The 26,079-nt window shown below is 40.2% G+C and overlaps 1 protein-coding gene across 1 annotated transcript; it reads left to right on the forward strand.

Annotated features, from left to right (window-relative positions):
* Nucleotides 1-15,350: 15,350 nt before the first annotated feature.
* On the forward strand, nt 15,351-15,506 carry ACRALDRAFT_2109290 (uncharacterized protein; the record flags this gene model as incomplete). Its single annotated transcript, XM_071023412.1, has 1 exon — nt 15,351-15,506. A coding segment is annotated over one exon (156 nt), but the record flags the coding sequence as incomplete, so codon positions are not given.
* Nucleotides 15,507-26,079: the final 10,573 nt, after the last annotated feature.

Genomic DNA, 26,079 nt, shown 5'->3' on the forward strand with positions numbered 1-26,079 from the left:
AGTATTATTTATTATTATTATTATTATTATTAATTATTATTCTTTTACTCCGCTATCCCTAACTTAATCCCAGGGAGCCTTGTTTAGGCTATACGGTCCTTTTTAGCTGGTTATAGGGGGGAAAAACCCTCTTAGGTAAAAAACCCCTATACTCTCTTTATAAGGGTCAGTGCCACTTCGGGGCCATAATAGTCCCCGTAGTGACTCAATACGTATCTGGATCTCACCTCTAGTCTAGTGGCTAACGGGAAGGTAGCAGGCTAGGGGGTTCCGGGTTAGCCTAGGGGGCGGCATCTTATATAGGGGGCTAAAAAAGGTCCGTAGCGGCTTCGCGCTCCCGGAGTTCTCCCTATATCGGGGTAGCCGGCCTTATTTACGCCTTCCTTTAGGCGGGGGTTTTAGTAGGGGCACCTGCCTTTATTATATATGCCTACCGTATTCGGCAGGCTTCTATAGCTATAGCTAGGTTAATTAAAGATTTTAAGGGCCTCCGCCCTTCTTCCTGTTTTTCCTTTTATAACCCTTTTTTTACCTTTTTATAGGTCCTACTATAAGCCGCCCCTGTATTCGCGCGTCTATTCCTGGCTCTATACTATAGTTACTAAAAATAGCTAATTAACGATTTTAATTCTATATAGGGTTCTTTTCGATACGATTCTCTTATAAGTAGTAGCGCGTGCTAGGAGTCGGTAATATTAGGGCGGGCTAATAAGATAGGCTAGAGTTAATTAAATCGTGGCTACCTAAGCGGAAGTAATTTTTAACTTATTAGATTACGAAGAATAGAAATTAGGCTTATTATATAACGGCTCGAACCGAGGCTAATTATAGCTTAATTAAGGGATATCTTCTTAACTCCTCTATAGATATTAAGTTCCCAGCCGAGCGGATTAAATTAATAGTAATAAATAATAAAGCGGAGTATAAGAGGCTAGAGTCTAATTAAGCCTGGTATTAAATCGGAGACTACTATACGCGTAATTAGATAGGAGACTTAAGGTAATTCTATAGCAGGGTCGCCTTAAAGCTTCTATTAGAGTAAGAGACTAGATATTTCGGCTATATGTAAGCGGCTGGTCACGAGTTATTTATAAGGTAAGGCCGAATAATTGAATTATCTAAAGCTAAGGAGAAAAGGAGGAAAAGGAGAAACCTCTGTAGGCACTTACGACCTAAATATAATATCGCGGTAACCTACTAGGAGCGCGGTGTGATTAGTCGGAAGATCCGGTGCTTTACCGGATTATCTCGACGGGGTTAACCTATAATATTACCCCCCTCCTTCCCTCGGTAAGCTATTAATTTTTAGTGTGTTAGTAAAGCGTTATTATTTAATTAAATAACGCCCCTTTATCGATTAAATAACGACCTTAGTAGCTCTTCTATCCTAAATAACCCTTTTACCTATTAAAAGGCACTTAAGGCGAGCCTTCCTTATAGATATAAGATTAATTAACGTTTTACGTAAGGATATTATTATTATTTATAGGCGGGTCGTAGGGTCGTTCCTTCTATCTAAGGAACCCTTATACATACGATCCCTAGCCGTGTAATTTACTTATACTAATAATACTAACTTCGCTATCGCCTCCGTGGTTCTATTTTTCTTTTTATCTTTAATAATATCCTTTACTATTAGTAGTACGTTTTCTATCGCCCACTACCTCTTTATACGCCGTTTTATTATTCTAACCCCTCGTCTCTCTCTCTAGAAGATATTTAAGTTTCTAGGATTATCTCCGGCCCCTAAGGTATATCTTCTTATTCTTCCTATAATCCTTATACGATATTTACTAACTTATATATATAATATAGGGGGCTAATAATAATAATAATAATAATACCGGCGAGGAGGCGCCTACTCCCGCGCTGGCTAGTAAGGAGATTACTACTCTTATCTTAGCTATAGACTGCCGCGCCTAGCTAGCCTAAGCCGCTAAGGCTAAGGGTAAGCGTTCCGCGGGCGATACTTTTATAATAGTTAAGAGCCCCGTAAAGTGCGCTTATAAGATAAAATATCCTCCTAGAGGAACCCGCGAGGACTTTTATTTTACTTATATAAAAGTAGTTACCTCCGGCCAGGATAGGCGGCGCTATGATAACTAGTCGGGAGCCGGAGCGAGTTTAGCCGACCCTAAATACTATAACTACTTAAAGGGCGGTTATAAATACTTTCCTCCTCCGCCCAGGATAGCTAGTCTATTAGTAGCACTCCTAGAGGTAGTAAAGGTGGTTAATATTAACCCTTTTTATAGCCTTAAGACGATAAAGGCGCTTATAGTAGCTTATTTAGCCTTTTAGAAGGTATTGGGGTTTTAAAAACGGCTCCTAGCGTTTTATAGGAGGACGAGTCTATCCTAATACCCGTCGACTTAGGAGCTAGTAAGCCTTATTTATTAGTATATATTACCCCCCCCCCCCCCCCCCCCCCGCGGGGACTCTTATATCGTGGCAGGTAGACCTATACTTATTACGGCGCCTCCTATTATCGTTACGCCTATTCCTAGTATAATAATTACCTTTATAGGGGAAGAAGGCCTATACTAGTTTAACCGGTTTATATAGGTAGTTAAGAATATTATAGGGGTTCTAACTATTAAGGTAGAGGATATTAAGTCCTTTAAAGGAAAGAAGGCGGATAGGTAGGCTAAGGTCGCGCTATCTATATTATCTCCTATTATCCCTAAAAGCGATAATAGTCACAAGGATATTCGTAATAACGTTAATCTTAATGCCTAAACCCGGTAGCTAGGAGCGGGGCTTATCCGCCCTAACTTAATCAACGTGGACGGTTTTACTATTATTTTAACCTTTATTTAATTGTTACCGCCTTTCTTATATCTCTTTTTCCTTTTATAATATTCGCGGGGTCCGTTATTAGTTTTAATTAGGCTATACTTCTCTTTATAGCGATCTAAGGCTCTTAGTTCCTATAGGGACTTTATTAGTTCCTAAGATATCTAGGCGTATCCTTCTTATCTTACTAACGCTTCTCTTACTATGACTCTGCCTACCTTCTTATCCCTAGCGTATAGGATTTCTTCTACTATCTATTCGTTTTTTTCTAAACTATCGCGAATCGGGCTAGGTTAGGGGTTATATAGAACTTATCCAGGGAGCGGGTCTTCGCTTACGCGTTATAAGAGGTCTACATAGAACCTTAGGTATACGTTTAAACGTAAATCTAATTCTACTATATATAGGTTAACGACCTTAGTTACTCTATACTTTTAATATAGCTAGCTTAATTTACACGATAATCGCGGGGTAGAGTAGTTTATAAGCGAGAGCTATATAAGGTTACTTACTCGGAACTATTCGGCGGGAATATAATGTTTATTCGCTAACCCTTCTTATTATAGTTATATAGCTATTATCATGGCTTAGGCGAACTCTATAGCTTCTTAGAGTCGGCGAAGTAGGTTATAGGCTACGAACTCCCGGATATTGCCGCTTAGTTTTTTATAGATCTGGATCGGGTCTATATAATATACGTGTTTTAGGAAGAACGGGCTTATCTTTATAGTCAAGCCCTTTTAGTTATTAATACTAGTTAGGCTATAGGTAGTAACTTATCCTAATCGTCTTAGGTATAGTAGATAAAGGCTTAGAGGTACGCCTATACCTCTTAATTCGTTTACTCGGTGGCGCTATCGGTCTAGGGGTAGTAAGCTATACTTAATCGTTATTCTATTCTAGCTAATTTATAAAAGTATCACTAAAAGCGACTTATCTAATTAGAACCTTTATCGCTTATAATTAAATAAAGTATACTATAAAACCGAAAATAATAGTATAGGAACTATTCGGTATAAGCTTCCGCTTTTATAGAGTCTATCGCTTTAAGAGTAATAGCCTTTATAAGTCGGTTAGTTATAACCTATAGGTACCTGCACTTTTTCTCTCCGGTAAGCGGTAGATCCGTTATAAACTCTATTAATAGGTCGCTCCTTATTCGTTTAAGGATTAGGAGTGGTTTTAAGAGTCCTTATCTAGCGTTCCTCTACGCGTAACTCTAGTTATAGATATCGTAGTTCCGTATAAACTTATATATATCTTTATTTATCCCTGGCTAGAAGAAGCATCTTACTATAAAAGCGATTATACTCTCTTGCCCTAGGTAACCTTCGATTATAGAGTCATATATAGATTAGATTACTTATATTTGTAGCGTGCTCCTTTTTTAAGCTCCCGGTACCTATAAGCGGTCTCGGAATATTAGTAGTCCTTATAAGGTAATCCTGTATTCGGTAATCTAAGCTTAGAGACTTAGCGAGGGGGGAAGCTATTAATCGCCCCTAGATACGGCTTATATAGCTTAGCGGTACTAATTATCCTCCTTTATTATAATATCCTATAACCGTTATAGTTCGTTATCGGCTTTAAATACCTATAGGTTCTGGTAAAGGAGGCGGATCTTTATAGGAATTAAGGTCTCTAGGATTAACTATATATACTATGCCTATTCCTGTTTATTAGAGAAGTCCTTTAGTTCGTCTTATTCTTTTCGCACGAGAGCGTTAGTAGTATAATTATCGGCACTCTTATAGTATTCTAGTATAAAGTCGAACTAGGCTAGTTCGCTGGCTTATCGGCTTTATCTTTTATTAAGTATCTTCTTTATTATAAAGTACTTTAGGGCCTTATAATCGCATAGGATTATAAAGCGACTATAACTTAGGAGCTTAGCTTTTTAGTGCGTTATATAATTTATAATCGCTAATATCTCCTTATTATAAATAGAGTAGTTATACTCGGCTCCTATAAGTCGCCGCGAGTAATAGGCGACTATGTAATATCGACCCTATTCGTTGTCTTAAACTAAAGCGTCTCCTAGTACGAATCCCGAGTAATTAGTTTCCACGAAGTTCTTATTACTTAAGACCTATTATCGTAAGATTAGTTCCTTTTAGAACTTCTTTTTAACTTTTTCGAAAGCCGCCTATTTATCAGGACCCTAGGAGAACGTTTAGTCCTTTTTTATTAGTCTTATTAGTGCTACCATGATATAAACGAAGTTCTTTACGAATATATAATAATAGTTTATAAAGCCTAGCAAGCTTCGGACTCCCTTTACTAAGGTCAGGGCTTCCTACTCTAGGATCGCCGTTAGTTTATCTAGGTTATACAAAATACCCTAACCGGTAATAACAATAAACCCTAAGTACTTTATAGTCTTTACGCTAAACTCGTACTTCGCCGGGTTAAGCGTTAATCCTGCGTCGCTTAGCGATTATAATACTAGTTTAACTTTTTTCTTATAGTCGTATAGGGATTTACTTAAGTAGATTAGGATATTATCGATATAGGCGGTAACGAAATTATTAAGGTAACGCTATAGCGTTTTATTAATATATCGTTAAAAGGACACGAGGGCGCTACTTAATCCGAAGGGGTATACTAACTATTTAAATAAGCTAAATCGGGTTCGGAATACTATCTTCGCTCTATAGCTAGCATCTATTCGGATCTTATAGAAAGCAGCGACTATATCGAGTTTCGTGAACTACTTAGCTCGCTCTAAGTTTTAGAGTCTCTTTATAATTAGTAGAAGAGGGTAACGGTCTCTTTATATAATCGTATTTAGGCTATAATAGTTATAACAGAATCGTAGCCCGCCTCCTAGCTTCTTTATAAATAGAACTAGAGGTTCGGCGGCGGAGCTATTAGCTTATATAAACCCCTTATCGATTAGGTCGGTAAGGGTCTTCCGTAGGACTAGTAGCTCTTCTCTGGATATATTATAGAGAGGGCCCTAGGGCAGTTCTAGTTCTTTACCGTCAGGCCTTTATATAAGGTTTACCTTATAGTTAACTCCGGGTTAATAGGGGGGAAGGCGGTTCGCTTATAAATCAGAGAATAAGTTAGGAAATCGTTATAGAATCTTTTCTAGGATATACTTCCGAGGGTCGACTAGAGATTTACCTCGGACGGCCTTATTCATATCTTTAATACTAGTTACGTAGAGCGCGAGTTCCTCTTTTCTAAACCGTTATTTCCTTTATAACCGGCGTATAATACCGGCGAATACCGACCTGGCTATTACTTAAGCTCCACGAATAGCTCTAATATTATCGGGCTTTTCTTCGCCCTAGAGTCGGATATCTATCTAGGCTACTCTATAGTAGAGGCGACGCCTTTTTATATAATAGGTAATCTCGTTATATTTTATCTAAGGTTTCCCTCGGAATATATTATAGTCTAATCCTGGTATTATATAAGTAAATAGTTATTATATATATCTACCGATCTCGAGATTGTATACGGCGATACCTAAGCTCCTAGTAGACCCTATAGTATCGGAGAACCCCGAGAGGGGTCCTTTAGTCTTATCGACTAATAGGAGGCGGAGGGACTTTATAAAACGTTCGCTTATAGCTATATAATAGTTATATCTAGTATCTATAAAAGCGGTAATTAACTTCTTATTTATCCGCGCTGATATAAAAGCTAAATAACTACTACGCGATTATAATATAAACTCTTTTTAATCCCTTTATTCCTTTATAGTAGGTTTTAATACCTGTTTTCGTACTAATACTATTCTTTTTCCGAGTCTTTATTATTATCTATGGCTCCTATATAGGTCGTCTTATCGTTTAAGGCCGCCGAGGCCTTTACTATACAGTTCTCTTTCTAATCTTCGGTGTCTTTCTTCTTTAAGCGGTATTTCTTAGTAAGATATCCCTTCTTTTTATAGTTATAGTACTCTCTTATCTTTTCCCCCTAGGTCTATACTCGATTAACTCCTCTTATCTTCACGTCGCCGTTATAGTTATAAGCGTGATTATTATTATTATTATTATAGGACGCTTAGCCGAACCATAGCCTCGTAGCGAGGGCTTTAAGTCTCTAAGCGATACTCTATATTTCTATTACCTAAGCGTGGTAGTTATTTGGGAGTTTCGTGGTAATAAGAGCGGTATAAAGGCGATTACTAAGAGCTCCCTTTAGGAACGTGATCTTCGTGGTATCGTCCTATTAACCTCTATTAGCGATAATAAATTATTATTTAAAGCCGGGCATAAAGCTTCTAAACACTTAGTCTTTACGCTAATATAGTATTCTTAGGGTATTAGCTACGCGAGGTTATTTATTAACGACCTTATATATACGGTTAAGGTAAGTAAGGAAGTCTTCGGGGTTATATTAACTATCGGTTCCGCTTATAGCCTAGAAGGAGGCGATAACGTGGCGGGGAGCTTTATCTAGATAGGTGTTAATAAAGTATCATTTCTCACAGGGGCTCTAAAAGAGATATTAATTAAGTAAAACCTTTTCGCGAATCTTAGATAACTAGCTAGCGTACTCTAAGCGTTTACCGTTAAACTTTTATCGTAGCGTAAGTGCTTTAGTCCTATAGTTCGAAACGGGTATTAGGTCGGGTATAGGCATCGGGGCAGGCGGCTAAGAGCCTTATATAGTCTTTTCCGATAATATAGCGAGATAAGGCGTAGCTATATATTATTAGTAAAATCGACTAATAACGGACGAATTAGGCTATTACCGCCGCGTAATATAAGTAAAAACGATAAAACTAATTAGAGAAGGAATCTAACTCCCTCCTTTACGCTATAATAGCACCGAGTAGAAGCCGTAGCGTGGACGCGGGGGCGGATATAATAAAAGGGGTGGTAGCGACTAGTCCACCGCCTAAAAATTCTTTAAACCGCCCCCGCCGTTAGCGACCACTACTCGACTCCTACCGCCCGAATTAGGATATTCCCGTATATAACTAAACCGAGACTAACACGGGGGCGACGCGGGCCCCTAAAACGAAAATCCAATAAGTTAAGGCATTAATCCAAAGTCTACTAGCTAACAGGAATATAATTAATTAGGTCGTGGAGCTAGTAGAAGAGCTTATTAAGCTACGCTGCCTTAATAGCCAGAGTACCGTAGCGATACCGATTATACACCTCTACGCTACCGTATAGAGCGTGATTAGAGAGGAGCTCCGGAATAGTATAAAGCTAACCTAGGCTATTATAGCCGTAGCCCCGCCCGCTATAGCTCCCCCCCGGGACCCGAGCCCCCCTAAAGTAATCCTAGCTAGATACTATAAAGAACTAATTATTAAATATAGAGACTAGCCCGACTAAGCACTCTTAGCCCGGTTACTAAAAGAGATTATCTAAGTAGTAAACACGGCCGCTAGCCGCTCCGACGCTATAGCGGCACGGCGCCTACTTAGCGGAGATATCTACCTAACCTTTACTAAGGGGGTATAGTGGTAATCCACCTTCGCTAACCACTAGGTTAAATAGGCCTTTAGCGTCGGAGCTAAAATATCCACCCGAACCTACCTAGTCCTAGTAAAAGCTATCCCCTATTCGATCCTAAGCCCTCTCTCCGAAAATAAGCTCCTCTAGACCCTATAAGCTATTAATCCTAATATAAAAATACACTAAGTAAGGACCCGGCTCCCTAAGTACGGTACCGGTAAGGTAACGATACTACTTATTAAGGCCTCTACGCCGGAGGGTACGGAAAGCCTTATATAGAATAGCCTCCTTTTTAAAAGGGGTAGCTTCCTATATAAGCCCTATAACCCTAATATAAACCTCCTTTAATATTATACCTGCCTATAGTTCGGGTATAGGGCCGCCTAGTGCCTAAAGGCAGAGAAGCGGTGCCGCTACTACGCTAAAGCCGAGTCTACCTACTAAAATAGTTTTAAGAACTACCCGGCGGCGGCCCCAAAGGCTACCCGGAGGTACGCCGCCTATAACGGAAACCACAAAGCTTTTAACGACGCCTACTAAGTTAGGAAACAGGAGGCTATAAGAGCCCGGGAAGTATATAAGCACTAAGTAAAAGAGTTCGATATCTTAAGATAGACCGAAGCGGTATACTAGCGACCCCGCCCACGCTAGTCCTCGCCTATACCCTCCCCCGCCTTATTATAGGCCGCCCCTGCTCGCTATAGCCCTAGCCGCCCGCTAAAACGACCCTATAAATACCCCCCGGCCTTTAGACCCTTAGAACCGTTCCTAGTTCCCCGCGGGACTAACCCGCCCCCGATATAAGACACCTAGGGAGCTACCTAGGCTAACCTAACCCCGAACCCCCCCTCCTACTAATAAAGCTCCGTATCCTATCTTAGAATATAGGAGCTAAATAGGCCCGGGCTAAGCTCCCGTTATAGGCTCGTACCGAATATAATATAATAGCTATCTAAGAGCCAGGGCTTAACCCCTTCACGAAGGGTCTAAAAGCCTTAAGCAGGGCCCCGTACCTCCTAATTTAGGGAGGTAGCAGGGCCTTACTCTATATCTATAAACGATATCCCCTTAGTATATAGATATAGCGGGCCTACTAGGACTCTTATATAGTCACTTTCGGCGTAGGCGACTAAAGTATCACTATCTAGTTATTCTACTCTAAGAATTACTAATCCGCCTTTATCCTATAGTATAGCCCCCTAACCACGGACCTTATAGGGATACCCCCCCGGGGCCGCTATATCCTCCTCGGAGACTTTAACCTCTATTATCCCCTTTAGGCTAGTTACCCTAGATTCTATCCTAGGTCTAATACCCTCCTAAAACTAACTACCCGCTAAAACCTTATCCTTATTACCCCCCCCGGAATAACTACCTAGTATAGGCTAGGCCGGCGGCTAAGCACTATCGACCTTATTTAGGTATTATAGGGGCTCCGCTACGACTATAATAGTATAAACACCGAGGTTATCGGATTAAACCACCTCTCCTAAATCGTAACTATCTACCTTAACGAAGATTACCCCGCCGATATAGCCCCGCTATAGCCCCCTAACCGCCCACGCTAGGTCTAAAAGGAATTCGACCCCTCCCTCGCCTATTAGGTAGCCCCTAGGATCCTTATATATCCGGGCCCCCTAATAACGCCCTACGATATTAATAGGGCCCTTAACTAGCTAACCCAGGACCTTACTACTATTACCGACTAGACGGCCCCGCGACGCCGAACCGGCCCCCCCGGCCGCCCGCCTTATCTATAGTGGACCGACAAATTAATATCTCTAACCTAGGACGCGCGTAGACTATATAGGCGGTATATAATAAGAAAGTTATAGAATAGATAGGAGGAGTATAAGGAAGCTAAGCTCCGCCGCGATAAAGCCATAGCGGTAACGAAAAGGTAATACTAGCGCCACCTCCTTTACTTAACCTAAGTAAACGATAGGCTCCTTTAAAGGCTCTAGAAATAGGCTCGGACTAAGGGATACTAACTACCCGGACCCCCCACTATACCACCGCTACGCCGCGATTATAGTAACCTAGCGACCTCCTATAATAAAAAGGCGGATATCCTATACGCTAAGTTTTTCCCCCCCCGGGGACTTAGATCCTAGACCCTTAGGATAAGAATACGCCTCTAGTTAGAATATAGACCGGAGCGTCACCGCGGCGGATATCTAAGGTCGCCTCCGCTAGACTAAGCTATAGGCCGCTCCCGGCCCGGACGGCTTCCTAGCTAGCCTCCTAAAGGCCTATAGCCCGGCCCTTTACTAGATTCTAGCTATAATCCTCTTAGCCTGCCTTTCCCTAAGCTACTTCCCGCGCTATTACCGTACCGCCACTATTATAAATATCCGAAAAGAGGGCCGCCTATAAAACGACTATAAGATAGCTAAAGGCTAAAGGCCGATCTCCCTCCTTAACACGATTAAAAAGCTGCTTAAAGGTATTATAGCGGACCGCTTCGTGGCCGTAGCGGAAGAATACTAACTACTCCTTAGCGGCTAAATAGGAAACCGACCGGGGCGTAGTATAAAGATGGCCGTATAGCGCGCGATAGAGGCCGTTAAAGCCGCCTAGGCCCTTAGCGGTGCCCCCGCGATACTCTAGCTAGATATACGCGGGGCCTTTGATACTATCCCCTATACTAGACTCCTTAAGTCCCTTAGACGTAAGCGGTTCCTAGACTAGGCCGTCTAGCTAACTAGCAGCTTCCTCTAAGACCGGATAGTCTACCTTCTCTTTAACGGCTAGGCGGTAGCCCCGCGGCCCTTTTATACCGGCGTGCTATAGGGGTCCCTGGTTTCCCTAATTCTCTTTATTCTATATATATCTACCCTATATAAAGAACTCGAATACGCCGCGAGGACCACTATAATCGGCTATACTAATAACACGAATATTATTACCTTTAGTCGTATAGAGGCCTAGACGCGGTACCGCCTTACCTCCGCCTAGCGAATATATAAGGCTTAGTCCTAGGTAAGCGGCCTTTAATTTAAGCCCTTAAAATACGTGTTTATACCCTTCACGAAGTCCTATTCCCTAACCTCGTCGCCCCTTTACCTTAGTACTATACCGGTACCTCCCTTAACGGAGGCTAGGTTCTTTAGGGTATAGCTATACCAGAAACTTAACTTCTTATAGTATAGGAAGGAGATCTAGAGTAAACTAAAGATATAGAATTACGCCCTAACCCGGCTTACCGCGGTAGCCTAACGCTATAGCTTCGCTAACGCCTAACGCCTTTATATTACTATAATCCGCCTAGCTATCTCCTACTACGCCCCTATCTTTTATCGAATCACCGATAAGCCCCGCCGCGGCCTCGCTACGGCCCTTAGCTTAGCCTAGAATAAATACCTTAGGACTATCGCAGGAGCCTATAAGGCTATACCGATCCGGATCCTAGAAAAGGAGACGTATACCCCCCCCCCCCCCTAATCTATATCTTACCCGCCTCGTAGCTAAAAGAGCTCTTAATTACTAAAATACTAGAACCGAGGGGCTTATTCTAGCTAGCACCTAGGCCGCCGCGAGAGTATTAGCGGTATTAAGGCGCCGCTATACTACCTAGTAAATACTCGCCTAGCCCGCCTAATCCTTTACCGCCTAAAATTAGATAAATAATAGTAGCCTAGACGCCGCCTTTTAGGAAGAATAGAAAAGAAGGTAGAGGGATTTAGGGTCTATACGGAACCCGACCTATACCGTAGCGGTACCGGACCGAAACCCCCGAAAAAGAGACCTTTAAAGATATATAGGCCTTCTAAAGCCATAAAGCTCCGTCCTTACCTAAATCCGATCTAAGAAACTTAGCCTTAGGGCTTTCCTCTTTAAAATAAGAGTTCCCGGCTTCGCTACTGCCCGGTGCCCCTATAAGGACGGAGGGGCGGAGATAGCCGAATATATTATTCTATAATACTAAAGCACCACTTTAGAGTCGCGTAAAGACCTTTATAGCACCGTGGGGAGGCCGATCTTAACCTAAGGAGACCTCTTTAACGCCCTAAACTATCCTAAAAAGGTAAAAGTAATCGCGAAGTGGTTTCTATATCTTAGTCGCCTAACCGACCTCCGCCTCGCCCTAGAAATCACGAAGAAATATATACTAGAGACCCCGTAGCAGGACCGTGCCGGTATAGTATACGCAGAATAAAGGCAGTACCGAAACCGGACTTTCGTATTCACTTTAGGGCCCTATAAGCCGGGGCCCTGGCGGTACCGGAGGGACGTATTATAGCGGTATCTATCCTTTACTAGGCCTTAGTCTCGCCTTCTTCCTCCTCCTTATCTTCACTTCTAGAGGTATTATCTTTATCGGCGTTATATTTATATCCCTATCCTACTATATTAGCACTACTATACCGCTAAGAGATCGCTATAAGACCGTAGAGGACTTATAGCCACCTTTAATAGGATAGCGATTATTCCCTCTAGCCTATTTAGCTAACGCTCTAATCTAGCTAACGTAGCGTTATTACCGCGGCGGTGGCCGGCGGGGCGAGCACGCCTAGCGGCGCGCTTAAAGGATACCACCGCCGCTATAAGCCGACTATAAGCCTACCTAAAGTTAGCGCGGTATAATATCAACACCCCTAGGGGCACGACTTATAACCGCGCCGTCCCTACCTTTATTAATAGCCGCTAAGAGCTCCCGGTAATATTCTAAGACACGTTACTAATGCTTTAAAGCTATAGCCGGGACCTACTAACTATTAGAACCCTATCACCACCGCCCCGATACCATTAAGACACCACCACGGGAACGACTTATATCCTTATAAGTTCGACGGCTATTAGTATACTAATAGTATACCGCTCCTTTTCCCGTGGTGTTAGCGTATACTTTTATATCCTCTGGTTTTTCACCTCTAAGCCGCTTAGTATATCTAAGATATCTATTTATAGTTAGAAATAGCCGCTTATCGGTATCACGCCGGTACCCTAAGGGCGCCCCTAGGAATACCTATAATAAAACTTATATAGCGCTAGCCTCGTAGTAACGAGTATTATTCTTTTTCTTAGGCTGCTTCTTCTTAGGAGGTATCTTAGAAATAGTTAGCACCGGACCCGTAACCGATACGCGCCCCCTACGGCACCCCTTTACTTATAGTGGCGGTTCTCTTATTATTAATCTAACTATTATTATTATATAATTAACTATAGCCTATCTTATTAGCCCGCTCTAAAACCACCGGCCTCCCGCCCGCGCTACCACTTATAATTTAATAATATTAAAACGACTCTATATCTTTATAAACCGCTAGATACGTATTATTAGTAACTATAGTATAGAGCCGGGTATAGAGACGGGAATAAAGGGGCGGGCGGCTTATAGGTAAACCTATAATATTATAATAAGAGGGTTAAAGGAGGAAAAATAAAAAAAAGTACAGAGGCCCTTAAAATTTTTAATTAACCTAACTATAGTTATAGAAGGCTGCCGAATTCGGTAGGTATATATAATAAAGGCAGGAGCGCCTGCTAAACCCCCCGCCTAAAAGGAAGGTATAAATAAAGCCGGCCACCCCGATACAGGGAGACTCCCCGGTAAACGGCACTGCTACGGCCCTTTTTCGGCTCCCTGCATAGTATACCGCACCCTAGGCTAACCTAATCCCTAGCCTGCTACTTTCCTGTTAGCCACTAGACTAAAGGTGTGATCCAGATACGTATTAAGTCACTACCGGGACCCCCGAGGCCCCGACGCGGTATTAACCCTAATAAGGAGAGTATAGGGGTTTTTCTACCCGCACGGGTTTTTCCCCCCTATAACCAGCTAAGAAGGACCGTATAGCCTAAGCCGGGCTCCTAGATTAGATTAGCTAGGATAGCGGAGTAAGAGAATAATAATAATAATAATAAATATATATTATTAGTTTTATATCGCTTATAGTAGCTAATTAATAGCGTTCTATTATTCTTAGATCTAAGTAGTTAAGGTTACGACCTAAGTCTATAGAGGGTTAATAATCTCCCTCTTCCACTTTATAGCCTTAGGCGACTCGCCCGCTAGGCATAATAGAGCGCCGGGAGGTAGATTAAAGTGGTGGTCTATCTCTATTAGCGTAGCATATAGGTTTCGCTAAGCTTTAGATATATAAGCGGCTAGTTATAAGTTATTTATAAGGTAAGGCCGAATAATTAAATTATCTAAAGCTAGGGGGAAAAGGAGGAAAAGGAGAAAACTCTATAGGCGCTTACGACCTAAATATAATATCACGGCGACCTATTAGGAGCGCGGTGTGATTAGTCGGAAGATCTGGTGCTCTACCGGATCATCTCCACGGGGTCAACCCGTAAGACTATACTACTTAGATATTCCGACTATAGTTCCTATGGGACCCACTTTTCTAGCTAAGTAAGTTTTTTTAAACTATATATAGCCTAATCTACTATATTAATTACGATTATGATTTCTACCTATTAAGCTATCGTTAATTAACGTTAATTAACGTTAATTAATAGCCAGCGATAGCGCTTCTACCGTCTATTTTTTTTTGCCTTCGGCTATAAGGATTTAAGGATCTGCTAGCTAATATAAACGACCACGTAAAGGAATATAGATATGCTATCGCTATTTGACGATCTTCTAATAGGGATAAAGCCGGCCGTTACTAGTATAAAGAACTTTACTACGATCGTGGTGGTAATATAAGGGCGTTATAAGCCACTTAAGCTTAACCGAACGCTTCGTTAAGGACGTTTAAGTGCCCTTTTACTATCGTAGCCACCTTTAAAGATAACCGTTAGTTTATAGATATCACGAACCCCGACTATAGTCACGATACTACTCTTAATATATTATCTTATCTAATCCACTATAAACGAACCTGGACCCCCGAATAGCGCGACGAGATTCGTTAACACTTTAAGACTAGCCTCGTATCTTCTCGCGATATTATAGCTTTTATACGTAAGAAATACCCTAACTAGATATAGGTACGTAATAATATCTATAACGAGATATCTAAGGCTTATAAAGAATCCCTTACCGGCTATACGCCTATATAAGCTCTTATTCGTGACTTTCGCAACTATAATATTAAACACTTTATTTAATAGTTAGTTAGCCGCGTTATAGGGCTCCTTTAGACTATGCTATAGTATAAAGAGATATAGAAACGTTATCTAGAGCCCCTTCTTATGGATACTATATATACAACGAATAGGTTTAAGATACCGCTAATAGATATCTACGGGGTAACGAATATCGGATCGATATATAACGTTAGCTTTGCCTTAATACATAAGGATAATAAAGAGACGTGCGTATAGTTAATAGAACGCCTAAAAGAGCTCCGCTGCTAGCTAATAATCCCTCGCCTACACGTTATTATTACTAACCTTAACCGGGCTCTTAAAAACTCTATTACTAGTACCTAGGATAACATTAAATAATAGATCTGCGTATAGCACGTTAATAAGAACATCGCTGGTAAAGTTAAGGATAGGTGGCTATAGAAAGGCGATTGTCCCGAATACTAACAGCAAGAGTTTAAGGGTTATAAGGCGCCTCTTTTTAAGGAGCTAACTCTTTTAGATTAATAAGATAAAGTCTATATTACTCTGCCGGAACACCCACGGCAGTACGCGCATAGCGCCAGTCTCGTAGTATCGAGATCCGTTCTTCTTTTTCTTATTCTTCTTAGGAGGCATCTTAGAGGCAGTCAGAATCGAACCTATTCCCGATACGCGGCCCCCACGGCACCCCTCCACTTATATTAACGGCACAAGACAATTAATCGTTCTTTTAATAGCTATTTAGTTAACTATACCCTATCTTATTAGCCCGCCCTAGCACCACTAACTCCCCGCACGCGCTACTACTTATAGGTAAATTATATTAAAAAGAACCCTTTTTAGAATTATAACTATTAATTAGCTATCGCTAGTAGCGGCGGTATAGAGCCGGGAATAGACGTGGGAACTAAGGGGCGGCTTAGGATAGGACCTACGAAAAGGTAAAAAGAGAGTTATAGGAGGAAAAACAGGAAGAAGGGCGGAGGCCCTTAAAGTTTTTAATTAACCTAACTATAGCTATAAAAGGCTGCCGAATACGGCAGGTATATTAAAGAAAGGCGAAGCCGTTACTATGCAGAACGGCTTAGGCAGTGTGATCTCGGATAAGTCTTCGATAATAGGAGTGCTTAAGACCACGAAGTGTATATAACTAAAATAATATATATAATAAGGAGACCTTTAAAAGAGGTTCCTAGAGGTGCGTGCTGCTCTGATTAGGGTAACGTAGCTTAAACGAAGTGAATATAATAAATGTGGTAAAACTTAGGGTTAAAAGGATAATAATTATATAGGATAATAAGTATTCTCTATGTCTAGGTGGCGTCGCCACGTATATATATAATATATAAGATAAATAAAAAAGCGCGCGTTTTATAACGTTACGTGACGTCTTAACGATATAGCACTAGGTCTCCGATCCACCCCTTTATAATCGGCCCTAGTTATCTTACTTATATCCTTATAGCTATAATAACTCTAAATATAATTAGGTTACCCTGCTTAAGCTAAGTATAATCCAGTAAAACTATCCTAAAACTTATTTATGTTTACGGAGAGTCCGTCCACCGACTATATAATCCTCTTTCTCGGTATATACTCGCTTTATAATAGCCGTAACTATATCCTTATCCTACTTAATCCTAGCGTTATACCGTAACTATCCTTCCTAGGGAATTACGCGTAAAGGCGGTATATATAAGGAACTATTAATAGCGGTATCGTGAAGTATCGCCTAGTAGACACTATTATATAAATAAACCTAATTATCTTAAGAGAATAAGCTGGGTCTAATCGGACTAATATAAGAGTCCGTAGGGCGAGGATTATATAGTCTATAGAATAGATAACTATAAGATATCTTAACGCCCTTATCCTGCTCCTTTATATCCTTAACCTATTTACCTTGGATATTAATCTTCCTAGGCTATACTAAGACCTTTTTTAGCGATATCTGAATAATCTCGTAGCTATTTAGGTTAATACTAGTAAACTTAGAAGATTTAGAGGACTTAGGAGTCTTTTTAGGACTCTTCGTGACCTTAGCGATCTTCTTAGGCGTGCTCGGTGCCAAGGGCTTCTTAGAGACAGCCTTAGGTGTCTTAGGACGCACCGGGATACTAGTATCTTTCTTAGGAGTACTCTTAATTAGCGCCTAAGTCTTTTTCTTAACCTAATTAGAGGAACTAGGGGTAGTAGGCTTAGACTTAATAATAGGTTTATTAATAGGGGTAAAACCTATACTTTTAGGAGGAGGCGGTAAAGGGGACTAAGGGACTACCGGGACTACTAGTATCTTCTAATAGCCGAAACCGAGAATTACTTTAATACAGGATAGCTATTCTTCTTTAATATAATAAGCGTAAGCTGTACCGTTATTCGAGTAGTAGCGTCCTTATATAAACCGGTGAATCTTCGAGCTTTAAGGGAATAAATAGCCCTCCTAGATAATAGCTTATATTTACTTAATAATAAAGAGGCCGTATAAGTAATTATCTGTCTAATAGGGACTAGGAATAATATAGAAACGGCGAGTAAGACTAGAGACGGCCTTATTAGGTGTATTAATATTGCGTAGCTAACCTATAGCGTACTTAAATAACCGTAAAAGGCGGTCCTTAGTATCGCTAGTATTCTAAATACTATTATACCTATATATACACTATATCTCTTAATCTATAATTAGACTAATAAAGTGGTTATTAAAGTAATAAATAATAGGGATAAAGCGACTTTTTTTAATACGGTTAATTGCCTTAAGCGGCTAAGATAAGTAGACCGCCGTGCGGCTATTTAACTCCTAGTAAGGCGTAATACTAATCTATGCTATAGGACGGGTGTCCCCTTATCTGCGCTTGAATATAGCGCGTATTATATCTTCTAGACTGCCCCGCTCTAACTATCTCTTATTTATTAGGTTATAATATATCCTAAAAGACAACTAAACTGCCGAGTAAGTATCCCGCGGCCTCTCGGCGAATATGCTTATTATAGGAATATAAGGTAGTATTATATTAACCGTGATAGTATTAAGCTCGCTATTTATAGTATTCTTAAGGAGGCGTTAGACTACGTGTATATTATTTTCCGGCTACTAGGGAAAACCTATAAAGGGGGTAGCGTTATCGGGGACGTTAAATAAACGGTGCGGTAGTCCTTATATAGGGAATACTTATCGGCTATTATTAGGGTTATTAATACGGCGGGGGCGTATAGTTTTATTAATAGTGACACGGGTAGCGGGAATAATATTAGCGGTAAGGATAGGACCGGCGGGAGCCGGCTCCTAGTAGTTAAAGGTAGGGGATATAGATATTCTGAATATCTTTATTAGCCTAATCACGGTAATATATAGGTGGCGGATATAGGGAAAAATATATAAGGGCGGCGAGGTAGTAGATAATAAAGAAATAGATAGCGGGGGTAAGTTAGAAAAATAAACTTAACGATATAGGAAAAGAGAGGAAGAGAGGGAAAACGGGTTAACTAAAGCTAGTGATAAGGGATATATATCCTTTATCGATATCTAATATTTCTAGGCAGTGCCTCCTTTACGAGACTAGCTTTAACCGGAGTTCCTATTACGGCTACTAATTAAATAGGGTCGTGATTATTAAAGAAAGGGTAATCCTAATACTATTTATGGTTTTTAGATAAAGGTAACTTAGTGAATTAGGCGCGGGATCTAAATACGGAAGTCGGCTTACCGTGTAACCGATCTGATTAGACGAAAAGATTAGATAGTACCTTTTTTATTATACCTATAGTCGCGACTATATAATAAAGCGATATAAGGAAGGTAATCGTGAATCACGCTTAAAGCCTAATCTTTTTAGTAACTTAAAATAGGCTGTTTATTTAACTACGCCTCCTTAAGTCACTAAACTATAAATCGCTAGGCCACGTTACCTATCGTCGAGGGATATAAGGCGGAGGGCTGCTAGCTAGAGGCGTATCTTTCGGGCTCTGCGTCTTTATATTATTTTATGACTCGACGTCGCGTTTTCCTATAAACTTCCTACTATTAATATTAATAATAAGATTATCGATATATCCGTTAAAGCTCTGATCACGGGGCTTAATAACCTTAGCTTTTATAAGCGTAAGAAAGCCATGGCTTATTAAGAGTTAGTTTATCCTATACCGTGTTTCTAGTCTAAGACACGACTTATCGCGGGTGCGGTTAATAAGTATAATATTTTTATGACGGTCTAAGATATAGTGGTGTGTTCTCTTTACGCTTCTTATTATATTGCCCTGATTAGGGTAAGCTGATATTATGGATATAAGTAAACTCGTATTTTATCTAGTACGAAGTGGCTAGTAAAGGTGGTGTATCGTATATCGAGCTGGACTTTATAGGCTAGGTTATTTAAGGTGACTCTAAGGCTATTATCGTAGGCCGGGTATAGGATAGCCTGCTAAATCTTACTAATAGAGATATAGAGCAGGAGTTATTTAAGAAGGTAAGGTCTAGTAATAGTTTATCTCTATTTTATCGCCGTGTATTCGTGGCTAAGGACCTTACTAGTCTATAAAGGGAGTATATTATAAAGACAGTGACCCGGGCTTATACGGTTAGAGCTCTGATTATCTAGGGGTTCGGGGTTATTAATAAGGTGCTATACTAGTGCTATAAGGAATGGTGGTTAGCTATAAGTGATCGGGTTAATAATAAAATCACTTATCCTTTCTTCGAGTATATATCGTTTTAACGTAATAATCGATTTCCGGACTATACTAACTACTATTTTCACAAGATAGCTTACACGTATTATAATAATAAACTCCGAAAGCAGTTTTATTAGTCTAATTAGGAGGTCTTATAGCTAGATAGTGACTATATAGGTATTAGTCACTCTAATCTATATACTAAGAACTTACTAGTACTACTATAATCCGTATACGACGATAAGATATATCCGCGGCTTTCGCCTTAGTGCGGTGTCTTTATAGTAAGCATTATTACTTTATACTATAAAAGTGCTTAGTAGATACGTGACGTTTATAGAGAAAGGGGTCTTAAACCGTAGGACTATATAATAGTATAGGTCCCTGTGTTAGCGTATAAATATAAGGACGACCTTAAAAAGTTATATTATACTATTTAGAATAACCCGACGAAAAGGGATTAAAAAGAGACGGTGGAGTAATATTATATCCCCTTTATCTCTAGGGCTTAGGTGTAGCGGTATAAGTCGGAAGTATACGGCCCTAGTAATAGCGACTATAAGAGTAAGCCGGAGTAAGATATAGATAGGTGATTCGGGTAGTAATTACTATAATCAGGGTAACCTTAGTATAATTAGGATATTTTGTTTCGGTACGCGGCGTAAACGGGTAAAAGAAAGGTAGATAAATAATAAATATATTTAGTAGATATATCTTTACGGTGTCTACTTAGTTAGTGCGTGTAAATAGAAAATAGTAATAGTAAAATATAAATAAAAGGAATTAATAAATAAAATAATAAGTGGAAGGGCGTGGAATAGGGTGATTAGGGTAATAAAGGGTAAACAGGAAAGAAATAGGAAAAAGAGCGAGTAAAGGAGTTATAAAGGTGGTATTTTTATTTTAGGAGGTAGTGGTTAGTTTTCGATAATAAGTAGATAGCGGTGCTTTATATATCCTCGGCCCTAATACTATATATAAGACTCCTATTAAGTATAGTATTACTATAATTAGGTTAACTAGGTAGGAAGTAATAGTAGGGGATAAAGTATAAGGTCCTAGTATAGTCCTTATACTTACTTAGGTTAAAGTTAGGATCTCTAGGGATACGGACTTTAACTTTTCCTAACTATATCGCTTTCCGGAGTTCCGCTTCTAACCTTTTATAATACTCGCTTAGTATATCCTAAAGTCTTACTAACCGTCGTAGGAGAGCGTTAACGGTCTAATTAGGGGAATTAGCGTTATCTTAACGCTTATTACCCTTAGCCCTAGTATCTTTATTAGTGGATTTACCTAGGAGGAGGGGTGCTTTAACTAGTTCTTTATCGATAAGAACACCGCGGGCAGGGTACGTAATTATTAATTCTCTAGCATAGTCCCTTTCTATTATCGTCTAGTCCTTTAGCTCCTAGTATCCGTCTTCGTCCTGGATAAATTTCTTAAGACGGTTAGCGGTAAAAGTAACGCCCTAGAGCTTTTCCCCTAATAAAGTCGATAGCCTAAAGGTCTTATTATCCTAATTAGACGATATAATACAAAATAGGCTATTCTAGCGGTAGTCTAGCTTCTTATCGTGGCTTATATTAATAGCTAGCTTAGTGTTATACACGAGGATAAGGTCGCCGACTCGGAGTCTTTGCTTACGTAGGGTCCTAACTCTTAAACGGTTAATAGAGTCCGTTTTCTGCTACCGTTACTTATTAACTATATCGGTAATAGTCCTTTTATCAGCTTCTAACTAGGCGAAGGCCCTTAGGCGTAGTAATATCTTTTCTTCGGGGGTCTTAACGCGGCCCTAGTTAAGCACTCTCTAAGTAAGGTAGGTCGTTTTAATAGGCGTAATAGCCTTATAGCTATAAAGGAGGTAAAAGGGGGTCTTTCCGGTGGATACTCGGATAGTCGTGCAGTCCGCGAAAAGGACTATAGGCAGGATCTTATATAACATACCGCGGTAAATCTTCTGCTAGATAGCCAGCGTGTAGGCGATAGGCTTATATCCTACCTTATTTAGACTATTAGCGCGGGGGTAGTAGGTAGAGATAACCTTATGTTTTATTAGGTACGCCCGATTTAGCTTAATTATACTGCCCTTATTCTTAGGTCCTCTATCCACGATAATATACTAGTATAGCCTATACCGGTAGATAATATCTTCCTATAAGAATATTATAACGGCTCGCGATATATTTTTCCGTAGTAGACGGGCTTTAACCTATCCCGTGAATATATATCGAGCCTTTATTAAGTAATAGCTACTAAGATACTGGATATCGAGACTTACCTATATAAAGGGGAGGGCTTATTAAGGTAGTTAAGTGGCGATTAGGGGATCCTTATATGCTTTGCCTTAGCGGCTCTAATACTCGGCGTATACTTCGATAACCTCCTTAGTCTGCTTATAGATCCCGTCCTAGGTATATAAGGGGGTAAGCTTCTAGTATATCCGGTCCCTTATATAATAGCCTGATTTATTATAGGCTTTCCTGATTAGGGTAACCTAAGTCTTGTTATTATTAATCCACCTTTTAGGAGTCGAATCTTTCTTAGTAACTCTTATCTATAATAAACCGTCCTTTACGAAAACACGGGTTAATCGATCTCTAACGCGATAGGCGTTACGAGGGTCTATTCTAGGGGGTATTCGTAGGCTCGTTAAATATAAGGCCACTTATTAAGAGAACTAGCTCTAAGTAACGTCCGGGTCTAAAACGTTTTCGGCTAGGGTAGGGTCTTTAAACCTTTTATCTATATCTACGAGGAAGATTCGGCCGTTAATAAAGTCGTTAATATCTCCCTTTATAGCGTTATTAGCCTGATTAGACGGAGTAGTAGGTATCCTCGAAAGTCTATTAGCCGTAGTATTCTTAGTCCCCTTAATATGCTTAACCTTAAAGTCGAAGAGTCGGATCTAGGTAATCCACCGAGTAATAAGTGCGCCGGGTAGGTCCGTAGCAGAACCACTAAGCTAGGACACTAAGGCTTAAGTATCTGTTTCTAGTATAAAGCGGACTCTATAAAGATAGTTACGAAGTCGGCGAAGCACCTTTAATACTCCCCTTAGCTCTAGCTTACCGGTATCGTAGACCTTTTTTACCGGGTTTTATTTACCGCTTTTATACTAGGCGATAGCTTTTTTCCCGTCGATATACTAGCCTAAGATCCCGCCTTAGCCCTTAATATATATATTAACGATTATATAGATAATACCGGCCCTTTTACTATACTTAATAGTAATTAGAACTAGTATAAAGGTTAGGGTAACTTTAAGAGTATCTATAGCGTACTGCTAAGGCTCGCTTTATAGGAAGACGGAAGTCTTTTTTAGTAGGTTTATTAATAGCCCCGCGATAATAGCAAAGCGGTAGATCTAGATACGGTAGAAGGTGGCGAGACTAAGAAAAGAACGGACTTCGGAAATAGTCCGGTATTTCTGCTATTTAATTAACTTAGCCACCTTAGCCTACTTAGGGGAACGATTATTAGTTCTATATACGTAGCCTATAATAATAGCCGCTTTCTAATACTATTAGCTTTTAGCGCTAGCTATAATGCCTTTAGCGAGCTTTATATTAAGAAGGACTCTATCGATATTACTAATATACTCGGCTATATAGCGGCGAATTCTAGGCCTAATTAGGGTATCGTTATAAATAATAGTCGGCCCTTTAACCGCGATATCGTTAATAAAGGGTCGATAGCACTAGGGAATAAGGTCGTATAGGATACGGGTTATAGTATATATAAATTAGGCTACTAAGTTAGTCGCCCCTTATAAAAGGGTGTATATCCTAAAAAGTCCTAAAACCATAGCGAAGGTCGTTAAGTCCCTCGATTCCTTATTAAGGGTAACCTGGTCGTAGCCGGAGAAGAAATCTAGAAGGGAAACTATCTTATATATACCGAAGTCCTTAGAAAACTTATCGGCCCTAGGCGGGATAAAGGTATCGCGTAGGGTAATAGCGTTAATCTTAGTGGCAGAGTTAATAAAGCGTATATTACCGTCTTTCTTTTTTATAAGGAACTAGGGGTTATAGTAGGCCGCGTGGCTTTCCTTAATAACCCCCTTATCCTTCCTATCCTTAATTATCTTAACGATAATAGACTCTAGGGTTCTCGGGATAAGGATCCCTTTCGCCTACTATGCCTTATACGGAACCACCTTAATCTTCTACGGCGGGGCGACTCTAGGGTCAAGCCTCCCGTATTCCTACTAATCCTATACAAGGGTAGCTTCGCGGTTTAGGAGGGTCTTCGTTAAGAGCTCCTTTTTTATAGGTAATAGATAGTCGGTAGAGTCTAAGATATCTTTAAGTCGCTTTTCCGTAAGTCTCGAGCAAGGGGTAATCTTAAAGAACTTTAGGGTGATTAGGCTAACGAAACGGTTATCTTCCTATTCTTATATATCCTCGGGGATTTCTACTAAGATCTTCTGCTTTTAAAGGGGGTCGCCTTCGGGGACGGAATTATCGGACGGCGCGTCGTTAATAGGGTGAATCTTAAGGGCTTTTGGCTTATATATAGTGTAGATAGCCTGATTAGGCCCGTGGTATACCTTTTTAATTAGGTCCTAGTGCTTTTTCCTTTTTATGGTCTATAGCTTCTTTATAGCCATTACGGCGGCGCTAGTAATACGCGCGTTTTCGGCCCTTAGAGCCGATAACGCTAACGACTAGTAAGACTTCCACGCTTCCGACTTAAAATTAGTATAAGTGATTTAGTATAAATTAGGCTAATTAGGGTAACTACGATAAGGACTTATAGAAAAATATAATAGTAGAGGAAGAAAACGGTGTTTATAGTATTATCGGGCTTCCTTATCGTATTTCCTATACCCTTAGCCCTAATTCTATAGTATCGCCCTTAAGGCCACGTATACCCTTAGTAAAAGTAGCTTAATCTCCTTAAAGAACACAAAGGCTACTAAAGACGCTATATCGGCGTCCTTAATCGTGTATTAAATCTTATCGCCCTCCTTTAGAATATCCGAAGGGTAATAGTTAGCCTTTTCCTTAACGGATAGTAAGGTAACGGCCCTAGGCTAATAAGTAGGGTCGTTATCCTAAAGCTAATAGTAATTAGCCTAATTAGACCGATCCTTATCGATCCGACGCCTTTTATTAGCCTTATAGTTCGGCTAGCTTTAGTTCCTTAGTATCTCCTTAATCCACTTATAATAGGCGATAGGTATAAGAATACAGGTATTACCGAGCATAAAGTCGGTATCGATCTAATTATCCCGGAAAGAAAAGGACGCTTTAGTTTTCTGGATCCACGGTATACTAAGTAGTATATCGGGCCCTAGACCGGGGAGAACTTAGAAGTTAAAAACGCTACTCTACTCGCCGACCTATAAACGCTCCTTAAGGTATCTAGTATACGGTTACCCCTCCTAGTTATTAACGCCCTTAATTCGGATCTCGGTCTAGCTAATACGATATTCTAAACCGAAGCGTCTTATAGTGTTTATAAAGATAGTATTAAAGGTAGCCCCTATATTAATAATAGCCTTTATAAAAACGTTAGGGTTATACGTCACGGCACCCTTTTAAGTAAGCCTGTATTTTAAGATTATATACCGGGTAATAACTAGGGGATTATCGGTTTTAGGGACTGCCTTTTTCTTAATAATAGTAAGGGTACTCGAGCGAATATCGTCGGGTTAGGAGAATAAGACGGTATATCCCTTAGACGAAGGTAGGGGAGGAGGTATACTAGGGGGACTATATCTATTAAGGAAAAAGGCTTTATTAGCGGTTAGATAAACGATCTCGCGCTACGGCTAACTAGTCTCGGCGGCGTGTATCCTCTTATTATTTCTTAGCTTTATATCCGGGTTAGTAAGAAAGTAGTACTAGATAGGAACCTTAATACGGAGGTCCCTGATTTACCTATCTAGGTCTAATTAAGCTTACTTTAGGTCGAAAAGCTAATCTATAGGGTAGCTAGGCTTACGTTTACTAATAGTCTCGGGTTACTATTATTTATACTATATCGGCGCTTTATCTATATCTATTTTTTTATTAACGGTTTCGGCTACGAGTAGAGTCGGGACCTAGTAGCTAGGACTAGGGTTTAACTTCTACGGACGTTATTTAATAACCTAATTAGGGAAACGGATAACCTTAGGAGTAGGCTTAACGATCCTCCTACTCCTAGT

Source organism: Sodiomyces alcalophilus (assembly GCF_042370955.1).
Source record: "Sodiomyces alcalophilus JCM 7366 unplaced genomic scaffold ACRALscaffold_6, whole genome shotgun sequence".
NCBI lineage: Eukaryota > Fungi > Ascomycota > Sordariomycetes > Glomerellales > Plectosphaerellaceae > Sodiomyces > Sodiomyces alcalophilus.